At 55.5% G+C, this 22,047-nt stretch overlaps 1 protein-coding gene across 4 annotated transcripts in view; it reads left to right on the top strand.

The window, feature by feature from the left end:
* RGS12 (regulator of G protein signaling 12) overlaps positions 1 to 22,047 on the top strand; it is a 117,506-nt gene that overhangs the window by 41,169 nt on the left and 54,290 nt on the right. For 3 of the 4 annotated variants that reach the window (XM_060013044.1, XM_060013043.1, XM_060013045.1), the window contains exon 4: positions 2,744 to 2,860. In XM_060013044.1, coding sequence (XP_059869027.1) covers positions 2,744 to 2,860 — 117 coding nt within the window. Of the gene's footprint in view, positions 1 to 2,743; positions 2,861 to 15,714; positions 15,841 to 22,047 lie in introns of those variants that run through there. The other variant, XM_060013046.1, reaches the window with a different exon arrangement.

The raw sequence follows: 22,047 nt of genomic DNA, 5'->3' as shown, positions 1-22,047 counted from the left end.
CTCTATCTGCTGGCTGTTTCTCATCTCGAAGGCTTCCCTCAGGGGCCCTCCGCCCTCCTGTTCTGAGTTGACCATCCAGAGCAGGGTACCGGAGCGCAAAGGGCTCACGCTGAGGTCCATGCCGGCGGCTGGCCCTCGTACGGGGCGCTTGCGGGCAGAGAGGCGGAGCTGGGGCAGCCCTCAGCCCCTCGCCTTCCCAAGCAGTTAAGGTGAGTTGTTTGCGATTTAAGAAGTGGAGTTGACTTTGAAGAAAGCGGATTTGTAGCCATTTTTGCCTAATCGCTACTGTTTAGTTCTGTCTGGGGAGAGTGAGTGATGTAGTGCCAGCAGGGGGCGCCAGATCAGCGGGGATTTTCCAGCAGTTTATTGATGCACAGCCGTCTTCATACACCGGGGTGGGGGGCAGGGACTCTCGCTGAGGAGCAGCCGGAGAAGAGCTGAAGCTTCTCCCTGTTGGTGAAATGTCACCACGGGGTCGATTCACACCTCTGTAGGCGTTATTCCTCCTCTGAGGCCCCAGTCCCGCAACGCGCCCGTGCACGGCCACGTGTAGGCGGCTGCTTTCCTTCCGGCCGCGTGGACCCCCTGTCCCCAGTGATGGGCTCCCTGTTACTGGGCACCCAGGCCGCCACGCAGTTTTGCTCTTGTGTGTTCTCTGAGCAGATGCCACCCGGCCAGGCAGGTGGTCCCAGAAGGGAGCACACACAGAGCAAAGGCCCCTGCTGCTCCCAGGGCTTCCAGGCAGCTGGGGAGATGGTGCAGGGGGGTGGTGCTGGGGGTCTGTGGTTCCAGTTCCTGCTGAGAGTGGAAGCCTCGGGATCCCCCCCCGCAGCAAGGGGCTGAAGGGGGCTCTTGAAGGGGCGCACCTTGCGGCGAGGAGGGGCCCTGGGGCAGGGGTGAGGGTCTCTAGAGAGATCGCTGGGCTCCAGGTACATTTTACACATAGACTCAGCTTTGGGCATATTTTTTGAAAAAGATATTTCTTAGACAAATCTTTCTCGAGAATATGTCAAATTTAGTAACTTGCTAACAAGGCCCTGCAGTGAGCAGAGGGTGCTGCTCGCGGGGGTGGGGTGGGGGCGGAGAAGGGGGACTTGGACACAGATGCGGGGAAGGGTGTGGGCCTTGACAAGGCCTGAGTGGGCTTGCCAGTGGTCACAGAGCAGCCCTGTGGGGCGGGGCCTGGGCGCCTGCCCCGGGAGCAGAGGCACAACTGGAACCACGGGCTCACCCAGCTCGGGGCAGGGGTGGGGTTCTCGGAGGCCAGCTTTTCCTCGGCTTTCGAGCGGCAGTGTGCCCGGTCCCCCGGGCCCATTTGGGGACAGGCAGGTCGTCTGTGCAACTTGATTTCTTAGAGGCATCCCGGCCGAGCCCTAGCCCAGGTGCAGCTTCACCTCTGCATGGCTCCGTGGCCATTGTCCCTTTCAGAGTGATGCTCTCGAGCCCGTGGGGGTCTGGCTGTGGCCGGGCACCCTCACTGCCTTCTTCCCTCCAGTGGCCCCCGCCTGCCCTTAGCCCCAGCTCCACGGCAGCCCCGTGGGGCGTCTGTGTTGCCCTCTGTGCTCCCAGCACCCTCTGTGTCACCCTTGTTTTCCGCCACCGGCCTGGGGACTGCGGGTGGGCAGGCTGGCGACACATCACCGCCTGGTGTGGACACGCAGAGACGGAGGATGCGTTTGCTGGGACAGTGTGCACACGGCTTCTCTCTTGGGCTCTTGCTGGAATGCTAGGGTTTGCTGAACACATGTGGTGACGCGATACTACGCCCGGGGAGCCCTTTGCTGGTGGTGACGACGCATCTGAGATGGAGCCTTGGCTTGTCTCTGCGTCTCCTCTCCCTGAGTCAGCTCCTTTCTCCCTGTGTCTACCGCTCTCTGTGTCTCTGTGTCTCCCTCCCTCCCTCTCTTTCCCTGTTAGTTCTTCTGGATCTTTCTCTCCCTCCGCTTGCTCTGCGGGGGGTGGTGTCTGCGAGGTTGGCTGTGCAGAAACTTAGCCCCGAGAGCTTTATAAGGGAGTGCTGCAAGGTTTTGTCTTTCTGCAAGATGCCCGGGTCCCTACGCAGGTGGGGAGCAGAGAGTGCCTGAGGCCTCGCAGTCCTTAGAAACCTGTAGCTTCCTTGATGCCTGAAGCCGGTCATTTAGGATTTTGAGTACCCAGGAAGTCAAAGATTTTCAGCTGTGATGCTTTTTATTTTTAAAATGTGATGACATTTGCTGGAACCACATTTGGGGAGATGTCTGGCATGATGACAGCGAATTAATTCTGGTCGTTTCCCAGAGAAAGAATAAGATGTTTTAATGGCTGGTTATTTCATGCATTTGGGTTGGTTTGGTCTTCAGACACCAGCTGAATGTCTAGAGATTCTTTAATTTCCTAAAATGCTTCTAAAATTATGTGAAAGCACGAGCTTGCTGAAAACCAGCCTTTATATCACTAATGATTTCCTCCGCCCACTTGTGCTTTCCCAGACATGCGCACATGTTTTCCCGTTGCCCTTGGGCGAGGAGTTTGAGGCTGGGGTTGTCCTCTGGACACATAGTTGGAAGTGGCGCAGCAAACGCTCGGGGGCCCTGGGATGACTCTTTTTTTCAACTTTGCGTTTTTGGTTGTGGTGACTCGTTCGTAATGTGAGGTTGACCTGGACGACCTTGAGGCCTCCTCTCCTCCGGTCTCTCCAGGCGGTGTGTCAGGCAGAACTAGTGTCTCCTCCCAAGAGGGTAACGACGTCTTTTTCTTGTTTTAGGGCTCAAAGTTCGGGCGGGGCATTGGACTCCTGCCACCGGCTCAGCGTACCTCTGCCCGGAGATCTTTCGGGAGGTCCAGGAGGCTGAGCATCACCCGCTCCCTCGATGATCTTGAGGTAACTTCATTTTAGGGTTTCTTCTTTCATTTTCCAGGTTTTAAAAAATGATACATCTGAATCTCCTTTGAATCCCACCCATTTTCTACCACCTCTCCCTCTCCTGTAAACTCAGTCTTCAAGTGGGGCTTCTATGCACACCCAGCCCCTCCCCTGCCCCACCCGCTCCTGCCCCATCCGGACCCTCTTCCTCTGCTCCTTGGTCTACAACGCATCACGGTGTGTCCCGTCCTCTCTTACGCGCCAGATGCCGTACTAGACACAAGAACCCTCGGGGGCCTATCATTGCCTGTTACCAAACCAAACTTGGGTCCATTTGCCCAACGCACAGAAAAGCTAATCTACTGACACTGGGTTGTGGGGAAGGAAAGTACAGGCACCAGACAAGGAGAACAGGTAGCTCATGCTCAAAAGACCCAAACTCCCCAGTGGATTTCAGGGAAGGGCTTTTACAGACAGTGTGAGGTAGGGGGTCCTGGGGATGTGATCAGCTTGTGCACAGTTCTCTGATTGGTTGGTGGTGAGGTAACTGGGTGATGTTTCAGGAATCTCAGCCATCAACCTTCCAGCCGGTTGGGGGTCTACATGCTGGTGGGCAGCCTGCATAACTTCTTCCACCTGGTGGGGATTTTAGTACCTGCAGAACAGCTCAAGGACACAGCTCAGATGTTATCTAGAGCCCTTGAGGAGGAACTAGAGGTCCTTGACACTGTTCAGTGGCTAAACTGTTATTGTTTTGTCTTGCTCGACTGTTTTCTTTTGATTCTGCATTTTCTCACTTCTCTGGTTAAATTTGCAGTTTGGAATTTGGGGAGGGCCTAGGAGGCTAAAACTTTGCTACAAACAAGAGGGAGGGGGAGGTACTGGGGGATACGTCCCCAGGAGGCCCCCCAGGGTCCTGCTCTGTTTCATACCCACTTTATTTTTTTTTTATTATTTAAAAAATATTTATTTATTTATTTATTTTTGGCTGCGTTGGGTCTTCGTTGCTGCGCGTGGGCTTTCTCTAGTTGCGGCAAGCGGGGGCTGCTCTTCGTTATGGTGCGCGGGCTTCTCTTTGCGGTGGCTTCTCTTGTTGCGGAGTGTGGGCTTCAGTAGTTGTGGCATGTGGGCTCAGTAGCTGTGGCTTATGGGCTCTAGAGCGCAGGCTCAGTAGTTGTGGTGCACGGGCTTAGTTGCTCCACAGCATGTGGGATCTTCCCAGACCAAGGCCCAGACCTGTGTCCCCTGCATTGGCAGGCGGATTCTTAACCACTGCGCGACCAGGGAAGCCCCATACCCCCTTTAAAGATATGATATTGATCCACACATATCGAGAGTATCCTCTTGTGTGGTTCTCTTCTTTGATTTGTAATCCTTAAAAAATTAATAGACTTTACTCTCAGAGCAGTTTGGGGTTTACAGAAAAGCTAAGCAGGAAGTACAGAGAGTTCCCATGTGCCACCATGCTGGGTACATGATTAGTTGAGGTTGCATAGCGTGCATGGAGGCCACTCCTTGTGCTGTACATTCTAAAGTTTTGGACAGATGGACTGAGGTCACACAGCCACCATCACAGTGTCACACAGAGCATCTCACTGCCCTAAAATCCTAGGTGCCCGCCTGGTCGTCCCTCCCTGCTCACCCTGGACCTTGGCAGCCGTGGTCCTTTCACTGGTTCATTTTGTGTGTTTTATACACAGAGGTAACCATACTGCATGTCTTATTCTGCCACTTCTGTAACACTGCATTATGCTTCCAAGTTTTACCTTGTAGCCTCAGTTTATTTTACTTGTTATGTAGCATTCCATTATGAATATGTCACAAATTTTTATCCATTCTGCTGCTGCTGGCCACGTGATAGAAGGTTGGGAACAGACCTCTCTGAGAGGAGCTGCAGCGGACAGTGTCATGCAGGTGCCCGTGTGCACAGCCGGGGCTGTGAGAGCGTGTTCTGGGGAGTCAGTTGCTGTGACAGTCTCATCCGAGCCTCACCCAGGCTCTGGCCGCCAGCAGGACCAGGGGCCTTGCTACCCTGCTCACCGGCACTTGGTACTGTCAAACTGAAATTTTCCCTGTTTCAATAAAATGCCAACTCATTTTAATTTGCATTTCACTGATTGTGAGTGAGACTGAGCATTCCATCACGGGCTCTTTGGCTGTTCAGGTTTTCTCTTTTATTTATTTATTTATTTATTTTTGCGGTACGCGGGCCTCGCACTGTTGTGGCCTCTCCCGTTGCGGAGCACAGGCTCCGGACGCGCAGGCTCAGCGGCCATGGCTCACGGGCCCAGCCGCTCCGCGGCACGCAGGATCCCCCCAGACTGGGGCACGAACCCGCGCCCCCCCGCATCGGCAGGTGGACTCCCAACCACTGCACCACCAGGGAAGCCCAGGTTTTCTCTTCTTTGAATTAGTAGCCTATTCATGTCCTTCCTGTAGTTTTTAAATTTTTATTTTATTTATTTTATTATTTTTAAAATAGATTTTGTAGTAGTTCTTTACATTTTGGGGATACAAATCCTTTGTCAGATAAAGGTTTTGAAAATATCTTCTTTGTGGCTGTTTTCTGCCTTTGTCTAGGGTGTCAGTAGATATATATTTTAATTGTAGTAAAATAGAGCATAAAATTTACCATTTTTAAGTGTCCAGTTTGGGGCAATAAGTACATTCACATCATTTTGCAAAAATCACCCGTCAACTCCGGAAGGCTCCTACCTCCTACAGCTGAAACTCGGTGCCCATCACTCACTCACTCACTCCCCCTCCCCTCCCTCAGCCCCTGGCACCCACTGTCCTGCTTTCTGCCTTCAGGAATTTGACTTTTGTGTCTGGCTTTTTTCACTTAGTAGAGTATCTTTGCAGTTCACCCATGCTGTAGCAGGTGTCAGAATTTTTTTCTTTGTTAAGGCTGGATAATATTCCACTCTATGGATGGCCCACATTGTGTTTATCCGTCTGTCTGATGATGGACCCTTGGGTAGCTCCCACCTCTTGGCTAATTGGCTAATGCTGCTGTGAGCATGAGTTTGCAAACATCTGAGTTCAGTAATGTTTTAAAAATTAACCATAGTTTCTTACAAACTCAATAACAATTATCTGGAATAAATTGACTTTGGGTTTTTTTTTTGCTTAGAACAGTAAGTTAGTTTGTGTTCTGATGCTAAGCTGGAATCTTTGGCTGTTAGAGCTAGAAAGGGCCTTGAAATCACCTCATTATCCAGATGAGAAGGGGGACTGATTCCAGAGGGTTTTCAGAGAGTCCTGGTTGGGTGTTTTTTTTTTCTTTTTTTCTTGCGGTACGCGGGCTTCTCACTGTTGTGGCCTCTCCCGTTGCGAGCACAGGCTCCGGACGCGCAGGCTTAGCGGCCATGGCTCACGGGCCCAGCCGCTCCGCGGCATGTGGGATCTTCCCGGACTGGGGCACGAACCCGTGTCCCCTGCATCGGCAGGCGGACTCTCAACCACTGCGCCACCAGGGAAGCCCCCTGGGTGGGTTTTGGGGCAGCGGGGCACATGGTACTGGGAGGTGGGAGCGGGAGTGGCCGTGGGGCAGCCCCCGGGGACCCTGAGGCCGGAACAGGCCCCCCTGCTCAGGGCCTCGGGGCTCCGGGGTCCCAAGAAGGGGGGTCCCCCCCAAGCCTGCATTCTCCCTCTGGGAGTTTGGCCAGGTGTCGTCTCTGCATCGTCCTGGGAGAAGGGTCTCTGCAGGGGCCTGAGCCCCCGGGGACCATGAGCCAGCGCGTGTGGCTCGGTGGTGGCTCGAGGTCTGCTTCCGGACAAGCGCTCCAGGCCCTGCGGTCACCGCTTACTTCTCGTCACGACAGACACCAGGGGTCTCCTGTTATCTGAGAGCAGGCCAGACCTCCCCTCCCCTTTCCCTCTGAGTGTCCCCATTTCACAGATGAGAAGCCACGCGCAGGCACAGTGTTCTTTAGACCACGGACTGCAGGGCACATGATCTTTCTATCACCTGTGAACCTCTTTTGTCAAAATAGTATGTTAGAGACATGGGACTCAATCTCCGCGACCTTTTTGCCTGAAGATTTCAAAATGCAGACGCACAAGTAACTTCAACACTCGCCTTTGGGAGGCCTGCTGAACTCCCTGTCTGTCTGTTCTTCCCTCTGTCCCACACTCTTCGGCAGGTGTGCTAGGCGGCCTCTGGGCCATCCCCGTTCCTGGGCCTCACACCCTTGTTTGGCCCCCTCCCCAGAGGCACCAGCTTTCACATCTTGCCTTTAATTGTCCCTGCCGGGGCCTCTGCCTGCGGCTGCCGCCAGCCCGGCTCCTCTGCAGGAGGCCGGTTCCGAGTCCATTTCCTGGGCCCTCGGGACACCGTGTCTCAGGCTGAGCCTCCTGGAGCAGACTCAGATGGAGGGCCCTCTAGACGCTGGGCGAGGAGGACCCAGGAAGGGCCGCACAGGACGGGGCGCAAAGGTGGTGACTGTGTCAGTCAATCCAAATGAGTGCGCCTGTGCGCAAGAGGGGCTGTGGTTTGTTTGGTTTGAAAGCGCATGAGATCGTCCCGCGCGGCGGGAGGGGCACCGGCGGGGGATGGAGGCCAGCTGCTTCTGGGAGCTTAGCTCCACTAGGAAGAGGACAAAGGTGTGATGAAGATTTGAGTTTTATAAGGTAAGGATGCATGTTGTAATCTCCAGGGTAACCGAAGATAATAAAATAATAAGTAAATTTTAAATTAATAGAAGGAAGAAATGGAATAATAAAAAATGTTGAATTTGAAAGAAGATGAGACAGGAGGAAAGGAGAGACAAAGGGCGGAAAGCAGGAAGGACCAGTAGGCAGCCTCCGTGAGGGGGTTCAGTCCAGCTGTGCTGGTAGTTACAATAACAGTAAAGGGGTCAAATATCCCAGTTAGAAAGGAGAGACTGTCAGGGCAGCATTAAAAGTCTGGTTATGCTGTTTGCTAGGGACACATCAAACGCAAATGGAAGAACGGAAGAGGAGACACTGTGCAGTACTAATCAGAAGGCTGGTCGCGGGGCTGCACTGATCGCAAAGTGGTCTCCCAGGCAGAGCGCCCCACAGATAGACAGGAGCCTTCGTCATAGTGAGGCAGCAGGGAGCTGCAGTTATAAATTTTGTTTGCATTCCGTTACACAGTCTCAACATGTCTACAGCAAAAACTGACAGAAGTAGGAACAGAACTGGACTAATCTGTACTCACAGTAGGAGATTTTTTAACTCCTTGCTCAGTAACTGGCAGACTGAGCAGGAAAAGTTCAGTAAGAGGTAAAGGATCTGACCAGCTTGACCTGCTGGACTCATGTGTGCGGCACCCAGTAAATTCATCCTTTCCTCCTTGTGGAACACGTGGGAAGCTGACCATGTGCTGGGCCATAAAGCAGGTGTCAACAGGTATGGACATCTCTTCACCCAGAGTCTGTCCTTGGCCACAGGCAGGTGTAGCAGAAACCAGTGGCAAAGAGGAGATACCGCACTCACGTCCAGCGTGAGAGGCTGAGTGATCTAGAGTTCCAAGAATCACTGTGGAAATTAGAATATATTCTGAATGATAAAGAAAATACATCTAAGCCTGTGGGATGTAGCTAAAACTGAGCTTAGAGGAATATTTGTAGCTTTATGAGCGAATGTTAGACATGAAGGAAAGTAGGAAGTCACCTCAAGAGGTTAGGAAAAGAGCTGTAAACAGACGCAGAGGAAGTAGAAGCTGGACAGCGATGAAGGTCAAAGCAGAAATTAATGAAACAGAAACCTATCAAAACAATCAGTAAAGAGGCTTTAGGTCCTCTCATTTTATGAGGCCTCCAAAACCTTGGCACCGAAACCTGAGAGACGCCTTAGAGGAAAGGAGGGTTATGGGGTAGCTCACTGCTGAGAGAGGTGGAAGGTCCTAAACTACATCATGTCTGCTGGATCCAGCTGTTCATGTTTGTTCCAAGGACAGTGTTTTTCTAACATTTGAAAATCAGTCAGTGGAATTCACCACATTAACAAAGTAGAAAAATCATATATCATCTTAACAGAAGTAGGAAAGGCATTTGGTAAAATTCAGTATCTGTTCATGGTTAAAAAAAAACCTTAACAAAATAGGGATTAAGGGGAACGTCCTTAACCTGATAAGGATATAAAAAAGCCTATTGTATGTGTCAGACTTAAGCTTTCCCTTTGAGATCGAGCGAGGAAAGATGTCTGCTGTTACCATTTCCATTTAAATGTTTACTGCAAGTCCTAGTCAGTGTACTAAGAAAGTAGAACAATGGAAGTTAAAAAACAGGGCTTCCCTGGTGTCGCAGTGGTTGAGAGTCCGCCTGCCGATGCAGGGAACACGGGTTCGTGCCCCGGTTCGGGAAGATCCCACATGCTGTGGAGCGGCTGGGCCCGTGAGCCATGAACGCTGAGCCTGCGTGTCCGGAGCCTGTGCTCCGCAACGGGAGAGGCCACAACAGTGAGAGGCCCGCATACCACAAACAAACAAACAAACAAAAAAAAACGTGCAAAGGAAAATGACAGTGTGATCATTCTCCCATGATGTGATCGTAACATGGAAAAATGCAAAAGAATCTATGGATTCTTAAAATTAATGAGTAAGTTTAGCAAGCTTGCTGGATATGTGATCACTATACAAAAATCAGTTGTGGACACAGTTTGAAAATGACATCTAGATTCAATGTAATTTTAACCAAAATCCCAACAGCTGTTTTGTGGAACTTAAGGTGATTCTAAAAATTTTGTGGAAATGCAAAGGGCCAAGTGTAGCCAAGATATTCTTGAAGAAGAATAAGGTAGGAAGACTTCCTCTATGAGCTGCTGAAACTTATTATAAAGTTAGAGAAACGTAAAACTGTGGAAGTGGCGGCACACAGATAGATGGATAGACAGACAGCGGAGTAGGAGAGAGAGCAAGAAACAGACCCAGCACCTGTGGACGTCAGGCCGTGTGTGCAGAGCAGGGGGGAGTGTGGTCTTTTCAGTGGTGCTGGGGTAAGTAGGGGTCTACATGGAAAAAGACAGTGAAAGAGAACCTGATCCTCCCTCACGCCGTGCAAACGCAGTGAATCCAGCTGTGTCGCAGGTCTCCCTGGGAAGGGCACAACGCGAGTCAGTAGGGGTTAAAGTAGACGCGCATGTCCGTGGTGTTGGGGAGGGAAAGGCTTTTTAAGCTGAACACAAAAAGCACTGACCATAAAGACCAAGGCTGAATCTGACTCAGCGAATACTCGGAACCTATGTTCACGCAAGCGCACCTTCCCTCGAGGGCAAGGACGGGGCGGGGGGACATGAGTGCGTCACCCACGGAGGCTCCTCACAACACCTACCAAAGCAAAGTGGGCAAGAGACTCGAACAGGCCTCTGATGAGAGATGATCCACAGCGGCAAATGTGGCCTTGGAAAGGCTTCCAGCCACATTAGTCACCAGGGGGGCAAGCTGCAGCCAGTGAGGTCCACACCCCAGGAGGTCTGGAGTGGAAAAGACTGGCGGACGGTGTGAGTGTTGGTGCAGACGTGAAGCAGCCAGACTCTTGCCAGGCACGGGGGAGTGTTTGCTGTCACTAGGGACACTGAAGACACAGGTGTCCTGAGACTCAGCATCCCTCATGTCTGAGACGGCACCGTGTAGACCAGGAGACGGGCAGCAATTCAAGGCGGCGTTGTCGTGAGCCTCCCAGACGAGGCCACCTCTCCTACCCACAGTGTGATTGGCTCGTGCTAGAACGCCCTGTGGCTGCCTCGTGGTGTGCAGGTGTCACGGGGGCAGATGGACACCAGAGAACGTGTCTGCACAGTTCCATCGGTGTGGCCGTGGCTCGTGGTGGCATGTCCAGTGCAGAACCGTGGAGAGAAGCAGCGATATGGCTACGCTTTCCCTGTGACTTGGTGGGGCAGCGTCGCGGGGGACGAAGGGGGAGGGAGGGGAGGGGAGCTGGTGATAGGTGGGGGGAGGCGGGGGCCGTAGGGGGCGTCCTCCCTGGAGGGCTCTCGAGACGGGAGGTGTGCAAGCGTCGGGTGGGTTTCTGTGAGTTTTGGTCCTGCTAACGTTGGAGGGTCGCCAAGGAGGGCGGGACCCGAGAGGCGGGGCAGGAAGAGTGGAGTCTGCACTGCAGGCCCGCCCCTGCCTGCAGTGTGTAGAGCCGGTCTCAGAAAGAGCGCCTTGCGCGTTTGTGGGGCGTCTTCAAGGCTCCCAGGGCCTCGAAGTGGGGCCCGGTGCAGGGGTCCCAAGCTGAGCAGTGCAGGCCTAAAAGGGAACAGTGCCCCAGCCCAGGTTCCGGGAGCTGCCCCTCCCCGTCACCCACTGGAGGCCGTTGACCCATGTTGTGCGTGGAGCTGGCTGAGCCACTGCTGGCCGTTGGCAGGAGTTTCTCCGTGCCTGCCTGCTCCGGCCGTCAAAGGCAGCCTGTGCTGGTTGCTCTCACCTGAGCGGGCCCAGGGGTTGTTAGCAGGACTGGCAGTGCCCGGACTGGACAGCAGGGGGCGCTGAGGCCACGCGGTTCCCTCCCTGGCCACTTGTCCAGACTTCTCTGCTCTGGAGGGACAGGGGGCTTTGGTGGGTAGGGGGCTTCGCCTGGTCCCTCTGATGCTGAGGCTGAGGTCGAGTGAGCTGCTTTGCACCAGCTCCCTGAGCTATGCTGGGCTGGCCCCTGAGACTGACCCCCTACAGCAAAGGCAGCAGGACCCCGAGCTGGGCCTCAGACCGGAGACTGAGAGCCCGGTTGCCGGCTGTGGCCACTTGTCTGGTTTGGTTCACTCCTTCCCACCTCTGGCTCACCTCTGGGACACTGGGCGATTTCCAGAAGTCCCATTATCCAGGGTGAAATCTACTCAGACATTTCAAAACAAGCTCTTTTTACCCATTTCTTACTTTTGCTGTTTTCCTATTTCTAGGGGAATTTAACTTTGAAGTTTTTGCTTATTTTTTAAAAAATTTTGTTTAGTTTTTTTTTTTTTTTTTTTTTTTTGGCTACACTGTGCAGCGTGTGGGATCTTAGTTCCCCAGCCAGGGATTGAACCTGCTCCCCCTGCATTGGACGCGCGGAGTCTTAACCACTGGACCGCCAGTTTTTGCTTTTTTTGGTTTTTGACATGCTAGTCTACTCTTTAAACTATGCACATAGGAAATGATCTTAATTCTCTTTAAGATCCTATTAACTCAGGGACGTATACTAGGTTTTCTCAGTACCTTGAGTGTCTCCTCATTCAGTGACTCGTTTTTGAACGCCTACCGTGTGCTGACGTTATTCTGGCTCTGTGGACAGCACTGGACAAAACTGACACCAACCCCTGCCCCGGAGGAGCTGGCCTCCCAGCAGGGATGCATGGACATGAGGGGCGGGAGGTGGGGCACAGGTGCTGTGGGTGGGTAGGAGGTGGGCAGGGCAGCTTCAGGGTTTGGAAAGGGTCCCTCCGGCTGCTAAGCCGAGAATGAGCAGTAGGGGTGTCGGGGCAGGAAGGGGGGACAGTTAGGGTCACCCTTTGGGCCGCATGGTGGTTCGGGTGAGGGGAGGGGTTGGGGAGTGGGGGGCTTGGGCCAGGTAGATGGCGCATGGTCAGACTTCTCACCTCGGCAGCGCTGTGGGGAGACTCGAGGGTCCCCGCCCACAGGGGTCACAGCCGAGGCCCTGAGGCGGCCGCGGGAGGCCTGGGGTGAGGAGCTGGGATGGCAGGTGAGGCCGCGTTTCCTGAGCATCTCCCCACGGCGGTCACCACGGTCGCTGTGCACCCTCCTCCGGTTGTGCCTTTTACCCACTTAGCCTCTTCCTTGGGAAGCCTGGGCATCCCCGAGTGAGGGTGGTCTGGCCCTCGCCGGCCTCCTTGCCCTCGTGAAGGGGCGAGGGGCCGGGCAGGCTGACGCAGGCCTGTCTCTGAGCTTGTCTGCGCTCATCTCCCTTGGTTACTTTGAACCTTGAGTAAAGCGCGTGTCTGTCCCCTCCAGGCCCAACTGTGCCCGGGGCTGGGCGGAAGCCTCGGGAAGCCCTGGTGGGTCCAGGGTATTAAGGAGAATGTGCCCTCCCTTTTCCAGCACTGGTGTGGGGCGGGGGATGGTGACTGGTGAGAGGCTCCTGGGGAGACAGGTGACTCTGCAAGGAACCCACAACGAAGAAGGAGCTCTTTGGCCCTGAGACCCCACCTGCAGCCCCTGGCCCGGGGATGCAGCTCGCCAGGGTCCCCAGTTCCCGCTGGATGCCCCCTCATCTGTCCCTTCTGGCCGGAACACCTCCCCAGCATACTCCCTGAGCTGCCCTGACCCGGGTCTGCGCACCCCACAGGGACTCTCATGCCATTTTTAGCTCAGGACGGACCCCCGGGCAGGTGCGGCCCCAGGGAATAGAGGCCTCTGTGTTCCTCCAGCTGCAGGACTCGCCCGCGGGTGCTGTCTTCGGGCTTCCAGGCTGGGGTGCCCCCCAGACCCCCCTGCTTTCCAGCCGTTTGCTCTCTTGTGGAGGCGCCAACAGGGTGGCTGGCCTCAGCTCACAGAGGGGGCTGTCCTGTCAAGGCTGAGCTGGGCAGCTCCACGCCGTCTGCTGCCACCAGCCTTTTCTTCTCCTGCCCGAACCAGCACTTGCTGGGTTTGTCGGGGGCTGTGCTGGGCTTTGTGGCCCCGGGTCAACACTCCCACCAGAATAAGGAGGATGCGATGGTGGGTGTGGTTGGTGCTCAGAATGTCCTGGTCACTTGTTCCAGGAGCTCCGGGCACCTCTCTTTCCCCAGGAAGTGAGCTGGGCTCTGGGCTGCCCAGGACACCATCTAGTACCGGGGAGTCTGTGGCCAGATTCTCGCCCCACCCCTTCCTCTCTTTGCCTTACGGACAGCAAAGGAGGAGACAGAGAAAGCCTGAGGGACAGAAGAACCCAGAGGGGACAGCTGCACCTGGACCCTGATGGTCCTGGGCTGCTTTTTGGGCTGAACGTGATAAACACGCAAAGTGAAATTGTTCTGCTTCTGCAGGGACACATATATTTCTGTCTGAAATGATTAAAATAAAGACAAGTTTGACACCGAAGTGGTAACCTGGGCGGCCCAGCACCTGGGTGCTAGGTTTTCCCAGGGTCCCAGGAGGTCCTTTGCTTGCCCTGTGGGCGTGGCCTGTCCTGCAGTCTGTTTCCCGTCTTGGTCCCTGGTGGTCATCTCCAGGGTCTGTCTGGTGGGCCTTTGGGGCTAGGATGCTGCTGGCCCCCGCTCTGGCTGGGAGGCCAGTACCTCCGCCAAAACCCTGTGAATTAGTACAGGCCCCTCGGAAATCAGCGAGGAGGATGATCAGGTCACAGAGTCACGGGCTCAACTGATCACTGAAAACCCCATGGTTGTCTTTCCAGAGCCCTCCAGCGGGTTTTCTCTGGACATGTGCTTGTGTGCACGTGTGCATGTGGATGGGTGCGTGTGCACGTGGATGGGTGCGTGTGTGCAGGTGTGCACGTGGATGGGTGTGTGTGTGAAGGTGTGCACGTGGATGGGTGCATGTGTGCGTATGTACGTGCTGGAAGGGGAGGCTGGGCAGTGGAAAGGATGTTGCTGTGTCTAGCGCCGTGTCTCAGCCCTGCAGGCCTGCAGCGTGTACCTCACAGCTCCTCCCGCCGTGGCGTCTGTGTGCCCAGAGGGCCTCGTTTGTAAGGGCGCCCCCCCTTTCTTTAAGATGAGGCCCTGCCAAGGAGAGGGTTCGAAGCCCCTCCAGGCCAGGCGGGCACCGGGGACCCTGGGAGCTGGAAGGAGTGGCTTCTTATGTCCTGGAGCCCCCCTCCCGGGGCAGGGGCAGCTGCACAGAGGGAGAGGTGGGGCTGCGGGTCCCCTCCCTGCCCCTCCACACAGCCCTCCCCCGCTGTCCGCCAGCCGGCGAGGTCTCCCCCACCCCCCCTTGCTGGCTCATCACAGCCCCCGGCATCCCCCATTGGCCTGTTCCTGTGCTCCGTGGTGGCGGAGAGGGTGACCGTGGCAGCCTCTGCTCCTTCCCCTCTCCTGCTTCCGTACATTTATTGTGTGAGAAAGCCTGTCTGAGGAAGCCCGAGCCAGTGCCCGCTGGTTATCTCTGAGAGTTCTGCCCGTGCACAGAACACTCACGCTGGCCGTGTGCGAGTTTCTCCCACGGAAACAGAGTACGGTGGGCTCGCGCGTTCCGGCTGGCAGCCTGACCCCCAGCCCCAGGCCATCATCCCCGCCCGCTGGCCCATGGGCACCACTGCGCCCACAGCCCTGGACAGGATGCGTGCCGAGGTCCTCCTGGTCTAACACGCCAGGAGCAAGGGCCGTTCCTGGAGCCCCTCAGACGAGACCCCGGGCACCTGCTGCGGAGAGGTTTTGACAGGGAAGCACCTTGGGGAGAGCAGTTTATCCCGAATGTCCAGAAAGCTAGCAGGTAGCTCTGCAGTGATACCTAGGTTCTGGAAACAGTTTTCTTTTTCTTTCCTTCTTGCCTTTTAAAACCAGGACCTGCCATGGCCCCCTCGCGTTCAGGTTGTGTCAGGTGTTGGGAGGCAGACGGCAGATCGTGGAGCGGGGGCCGAGGCCCCGAGACAGGTCTTAGGAACACGGCAGGTTCCCAGGGCTGGCCCTGCACACGCGTGCACGTGGAGCTCACAATAGACTCGTGAGCCTCTGTAATTAGCCGGCGCACTGCACCACGCTGCTAAAAACAAATTCTCTGCAGCTGCTGTGCCGACTGAGCGATTACCCCTATCAGCTGAAGGTTTATTCTTCTGATTTGGTAGAGGAAATACTTTTAAAATGATCTCACAGCGTGATTTATGTAAACGGATTTTTTTTTTCTTTGTACGAGACAATTGAGATAGAGTCTGAATCCCTGGCAAACCACAGCTTCCTGCAGTGTCCTGTTGCCATGGGTTACGGAGGGAGCAGGATGGAACTTCATCTGAAATGTCTTTAAACTTTCTGACGTGCACAGGCGTGCGGCGGGGCTGCATGGTGTGTTTTAGAGCTGCGTGCCTGGTGCGGGTCAGAAGTTCTCCTGTCTTAAGATGAATTTGGAAAAAGGGTTGCCAAAGGAGACTCACGTTTTAAACAGTCAGCAGGTAAGCAACTCCAGATGTTTCTCGTCACTTAAACGGAATTGTTTAAAGGAAACTTGGCATCTTGGTTACTGCTTTATTTTCAGCCTGTTTAGAGAATGGTAGCTTTTAAGTGTAAACTTTGAAAATGTCTTTCTTGTGTCTACATCGTGGAGCCTGAAGTGAGTCCCGTGGAGGAAAAAGCCTGGCTCTGGGACCACAGACCAACACCCAGAGCGAGGCTGGGTTGGGGGTCGGTCACACCGGTCCCCCCCAACCTTTCGGGGGGACGCTGCCCGCGTCCTAAGTCAGCCTTACAGAGAGCATCCGTGTTTCCTTGCCCTTACCATCGTGACTGTAATAGATTTTGAAGATGAGTGAATTAATTTTGTTGAGATATTCAGTTTCGACCAGATACCTGTATTACAATTTTTCTTACTCTTTAAATTACTGTTTCATAGCTAACATTTTCTCTTGTTTAAAATTGAAGTGTAGTTTTCTTTTTTAAAATGGATTTACAGCGTGTCAGTGTCGGTTGTACAGCAAAGTGGTCTGGTTGCATAGATCTCGCATTTCAAAATGTAATGAGCTGGTTCTGCTTCATAAACATACACGGGGAACTACTTACTGGCAATCGTGTGGAATGATTGATTAGTATCTAAGCTTATAGAGTTGAACTTACTATAAAATGTTTTTAAAAGATTTGAGATTAAATAAAAAAAATAATTTTTACTTTCCTCTCGTGGCTGTGCTGTGTTGATGTAAAGGCAAACATAAATTTAAATTATTTACAAAAGATTGTTCCCAGTTACTGGGTACCAGTTTAAATTCGTTCTTTTCTGAGAGTTGTTTCATCTTAAAATGTTCTCCTGATGTCTAGTTAGAGCCTTCTGTAGAGAACAGCAGGAGGAACTCCTTGCTCAGAAGTGACTGGTTTGGGTGTTGGGTTTAGGAAAATGACTGCATCATTCCCTTTAAATAGAAAATAGAAGTAGGTCTGCTGGACAGGCCAAGAGTCCTGCCTGTGAAGGAAGTGCAGATTTTAATGGATTTTAAAAATATTTACTATGTATTTTGAAAACTCCTTGTACTGATAAAACTCACGTGAGAGGGTGGGCTGGCGGCTTCGATGTTTACGGGAGGGCCTGCTGCCTGCCTGCCTCTGGCCCTCTCTGCAGGAGTACTGACGTTTCCTGTCCATTCCATTTCACGTCCTGGTGGAAGAGGGAACTTTGGATACACTGTGTCCGATATATGCACCAATTGACCAGTTACTAACTTGTACATATATGTAGGCTGCATTTTCGTTCCCATGGTATATAGAAGCAAGTTTTAGAAAATGTTTTTTGAGTGAAAAAAAAAATCACTAGAAATCTGCCTTTTACTTGCCTACATAAACGATTTGGATTCATTTTGAAATTTTGCAAATGATCAACCCAGCAAATAACAAAATCTGGCTGGTAAGGTCATATTTTAAGCAATAGGAAATGGGCTGGAAGGTGGTAGGGCAGTGTGCAGTCCTCCGGGTCCGGCCGGCTCTGCCCGCGGGCCGGTGGGAAAGGGGGCAGAAAGCGCCGTGGCCTCCAGGTCAGTCCTAGTGAGAGACGTCTTGGGGTGAAGGGCAGTAGGGCTGGGGGGCCCGTGTGGGAAGGCCGCCCTCCCCTTGCCAGCTCTGTGCCTCCCCTGAGCCTCAGATTGTCCATTTCTACCATGGGTGTGTCACAGGAACCCTAGGGCCCCGTCCACAGTGTGCATGTGCTCAAGGAAAGCCATGACTTGTGAAGGGCGCTGTGTCTCTCGTAGCGCCTTTCATCTTGGAGAGGAGAACCCGTGAGCCGTGAGAGGATACATCTCCCGTAGCCATCTAAGAAGCGCACAGGGAAGCTGATGGATGTGGACCCGGCAGGAACGCAAGGCCCTCACTGGCCAGATGAACCTGTTGGTTTCCCCATCTTTTTTTTTTTTTGCGGTATGCGGGCCTCTCACTGTTGTGGCCTCTCCTGCTGCGGAGCACAGACTCTGGACGCGCAGGCTCAGCGGCCATGGCTCACGGGCCCAGCCGCTCCGCGGCATGTGGGATCTTCCCGGACCGGGGCACAAACCTGTGTCCCCTGCATCGGCAGGCGGACTCTCAACCACTGCGCCACCAGGGAAGCCCTCCCCATCTTTTAGGAATGAGGTCCAATATAAGTAGACTTTGAAATGTATCTGCCCCTTTGCCAAAACAACGCGATCATCATATTTAAACCACACTGCGATGGGCTGTTACAGCCTCAGGGGCTAGTAAGATCGCATATTGAGGAGGCGCGAGAAATCGTTGCGGGAAGAAGGAAGGCTTAGTGGGCTCCCTCTCTGGACCCCCTTGCGGACCTTGGAGCGGTGCCCGAGCGCCCCTGCCGTGTCTGACTGGCTCACTGGGGTGGGGGGCCGCGGCGGTGCTCCGCGCTGTGGCCGGGCCGCGGCCCAGGAGGGCTGCGACAGAATTGGCCATGTGCCGTCCGGCGAGGCAGCCCTGCCAAGCAGAGGGCCGGGCCGGAGAGCTTGGTGACCCCGCGCCACCGCAGCCCGCGGCAGGCTCCACACCGCCTTCTGGGCTGTGGGAGCAGCCCCCTGTGAGGTCGGGGGCCCCGGGCACCGCCGTGGGCACCACCTCGGCCGACCTGACCCTGCGTCCCCGCTCTGCTCTCACTGCGCCAGACCCACAGTCCGTGTCCACAGCACCCAGTGCCGCCGGGTGGAGATGTCCGGCCCGTCTGGGCGTCCGCTCCGGTGGCCCGGCTGCTCCGGGAGGGCGCTCAGCCCTGTGGGTCCCGGGCGTGCATACAGGTTCTGCCGCGTCGCACTCGGGCAGTCTTTGGGAGTCGGGTGTGGCAGCTCCGTGCGGCCTTCCCTCTGCCCAGCAGGTGCCTCTGGGCTCTGGAGTCCCGCGGAGAGAGCTTGCCTGACACCAGGGGCTTCACCCCTGCGTGCGCTGGGCTTTGGGTGGGATTTGAAAATAAAGGCTGCCCTGTAAAAAACGGTACAGTAGTCTTTTCTGGGCGGCGCTGAGCAGGGAGGTGTCAGGACCGGCCGCAGCGGGCGGGCTGCATGGCGGCCAAGGCGGCGGGCGCCCGCTGAGCGGATGGCGCGGTCCAGGCGCAGCTGAGGGGATGCGATGCTGAGCACTGCGTCCCAGGGAGGAGCCCCGGAGGAAGGCAGCTCCGTGTGCTGGGGCAGTGAGGACCTAAAGCGGGAGGCGCAGGGTGGCCAGGCGTGGGCCGCTGCTCCCTTCCCTGCAGAGCGCACGCCAGGACCCCGGCTGGCCCTCCGCTGGCTGCGGGCGGCGTGGGCAGGGGCAGATCTGAGCTCGCGCCCTTCTGTGGGCTGGCGTGTCTGAGGCGCGGGGCCCGCTCTCTCTGAACCTCTCCGGGAGAAGCTTCATGGGCTGTCAGGGAGCCCTTCAGTTGACCGAGTTTCTTTTTAGCTCAGATGAGCTGACTTGTGCTCACGGGCCTCTCCCCCCACGTCGGCTTCTCCTGCTTCTGCCGCCCTGGGTGGTCCTGACCAGAGCCGGGGTGGCACCGGGCTGCGTGTCCAGCGGTCTTTGCCAGCGGGCATCCCATCATGCTGGGTGCACCCCAGTCACTCAGGCCTGCTCTGCCCCAGGCCTCTTCACCTGAAAACTGCATGGGGCAGTGGCTTCGGTCTGTCCAGGACCGTCCACTGTACCCCACTTGATCTGTGGGCTGCACAAATTCTTTTCTCCCTTTTTAACGCTCTGATTCTTGTTATCTGTAGAAGAAGAAGGCCTCCTAGTATACTTGAAGGAAACGATCATCTTCCCTTTTGTTCACATCTTCCCTTTCTTCTGTAAGGGGCTGGGTCACCTGGAACTGGGCTTCCCCTGCGTCCTGTCCCTCCTTTCTCTTGTTTGTTTGCGTGGCCGCAGGCGGCTCCTTTCTCCCGGGTCCCCTCAGTGAGTGCTTCTCCCCTCGACTCTGAGCACACGGTTCTCATCTGGCAGGTGTGGAAGCTGGGCCCACCTCCTCCTGAAACAGCAGGACCTGTCTGTGTCCCAGCATCCCGCTGCTACTTCAAGGCTGCCCTCCCCGCCCCACCTCTGCAGATCTGGAGATGCGTCCCTTAGGACGTGCGGGAGGCCTGGGGGAAGGGCCCAGCCCTGCTCCTGCCAGGGTCCCCGACCCCGGAGCCCTGCGGTCAGCAGGCCCCAGGGTTCGACCCTCCGAGACCCTCCAAGTCTGTCTGACCTTATACTTCCTCGCCCGCTGGCTCTCCTGCCTGGGGCCCTGGAGGCCCCGCTCGCTCTGCCCCACGTCGGCCCCCTTCTGTGCCGTGCGCTCCGGGACACCTGCCTGCCCGGGACGGCGGGGACTTGACTTTCCGGATTGATCTCCAGCCCCTCGCAGAAGCTCCTGGGTTGCAGGTTTGTGGAAGGCACCCTGCGTCTGGAGGAGCGCGCGTTCTGTTGAGTGAGTGGAAGCCGTCCCAGCGCGTTCCCCACTTCCCACGCTCCCTGACCCCCAGGGCCGGCGCCCCCTGCCACTGCCCCTGGCCCGCCTGGGGAGCAGCGGCTCCAGCTCCGCCGAGCAGAGGTTTTCAAGTGCTGGCTGCACCTCGGCCTCCATGAGAAAACGTTTCAAACGTTTCCTGGGTTTGGGCTCCAAGTTCAGAAGAGAGGGGGCTTCGAATTCTGTGGACTCTTCATCCAGAAGGAGCTCCCGGTGAGCGAGCCTGTCTGAGGCTATACTCAGTGCCACTTCCTGCCCAGGACATCCCAGGAGGCCAGCGTTTACGTTAACTTGACTTGCAGGAGTCTGGCTGTCCTGTGGGGATGCAGACGTGAAAGTTGTCCCAGACCCTCTGAGACTTCCCGCCCTGTCTACACAGTGGGGATGTGGGTCTTTCTTCCGCTGGGCTGGCCAGTGTGGAGGGGATCTTCGTCTTCATTTCAGCAGTGAGGCCAGAGGGTTCTCGTGTAAAGTTGGATGCTCACCCCAAACCCCTAGCGTTGGTGTGGCGCCCGTGTGCTACCTCGTCCGTGTTCCTTTGGGCTTTTGTTTTTGTAATGAATGATCTGAGGCTTCTCCAAGGGCACAGTGGAAATACTAGCTGTTAAATTCTTAGGAAAATGCTGTGATTGTGGGTTTTCGGTTTCTTCTGATTTTATTGGAGATTGAAGAGCTCTTTGGGACACACACACACACACACACACACACACACACACACACAGGAGACGCACAGATTGCATTCTGAGCTGGGGCCCCTGCGCCCTCCGACTGCAGGCCCCCACTGCCTGTCCCCACCCCTCCCAGGAAGCGCTGTGAGCTGCCTGGTGAGCCCCAGCCCGCCTTGTGTCCGGCCACCCCGCTGGTCGCTGGGCAGCACTGAGCACACCTGTGGTGCTGTCGTCCTGCTGTCGCCACAGCCTCTGGCTCGCAGAGACCCTCTGCTGTGAAGTCGTGGTTTGAACCTAGAACTCTTCTTGCTGCACGTGAGCCTTGCGTCCAGCTGTCTCTGGCTGAAACTGCTGGGAAGGAACAGTGCGGGGTGTGTGTGTGCACAGTGTGTGTGCAATGCTGTGGATCCGGGCTGGGCTGGGGCGCGGGCACTGCCCCTTTGGTTCGGGCCCCTCGAGGTCTATGGGAGGTCACCCCGTGTCCTGTATGTAACCGGAGTACAGGGCGTCATGGCTGTGGAAGGCTTCTCTGGAGAAGGCGTGGGTGAAGCTGCAGCCCAGGTAGTGGGCTCTCCAGGTGAGGCTGCAGGTGAGCGCTAGGGACCGGATGGGGTGCTCCAGGCCAAGGGGAGGGAGAGGTTGCCTCTCTGCTCTCAGAGCCGTTCACACACGGCTTCCCCACGTTTGCACAGGTGCTCTCCACGCACCACCCCAGGACTACAGCCCGCGCAGGGGATGCGTGTCACATCAGGACACACGGGGTGTGTGTGCTCGCGTGCACGCAGACGTGCAGCTCTGAGGCCGGGCTCTAAAACAGCGGAGAGCCCGGGGCATTCGTGGTGTTTTGCTTTCACGTTGTTCTATCCCATCTTGTCTCATCTCTTCACAAATGCTGCTAACGATGCACTGAATTGATTTGATGGCTCCGTGGAGGGTCGTGGCCTGCTGTGGAGGCCCCTGAGCTCTAGGCAGGGGGCGGGCTGGCGTGTGGGTGGGACCAGCAGGGTGGCCCTCCATCCCTTGTCCGATGGCCCTTCATCCCGCCCCTTGTGGTC

Source organism: Delphinus delphis, chromosome 5, assembly GCF_949987515.2.
Source record: "Delphinus delphis chromosome 5, mDelDel1.2, whole genome shotgun sequence".
Classification (NCBI taxonomy): domain Eukaryota; kingdom Metazoa; phylum Chordata; class Mammalia; order Artiodactyla; family Delphinidae; genus Delphinus; species Delphinus delphis.
This window is presented reverse-complemented; position numbering and strand designations above follow the sequence as displayed.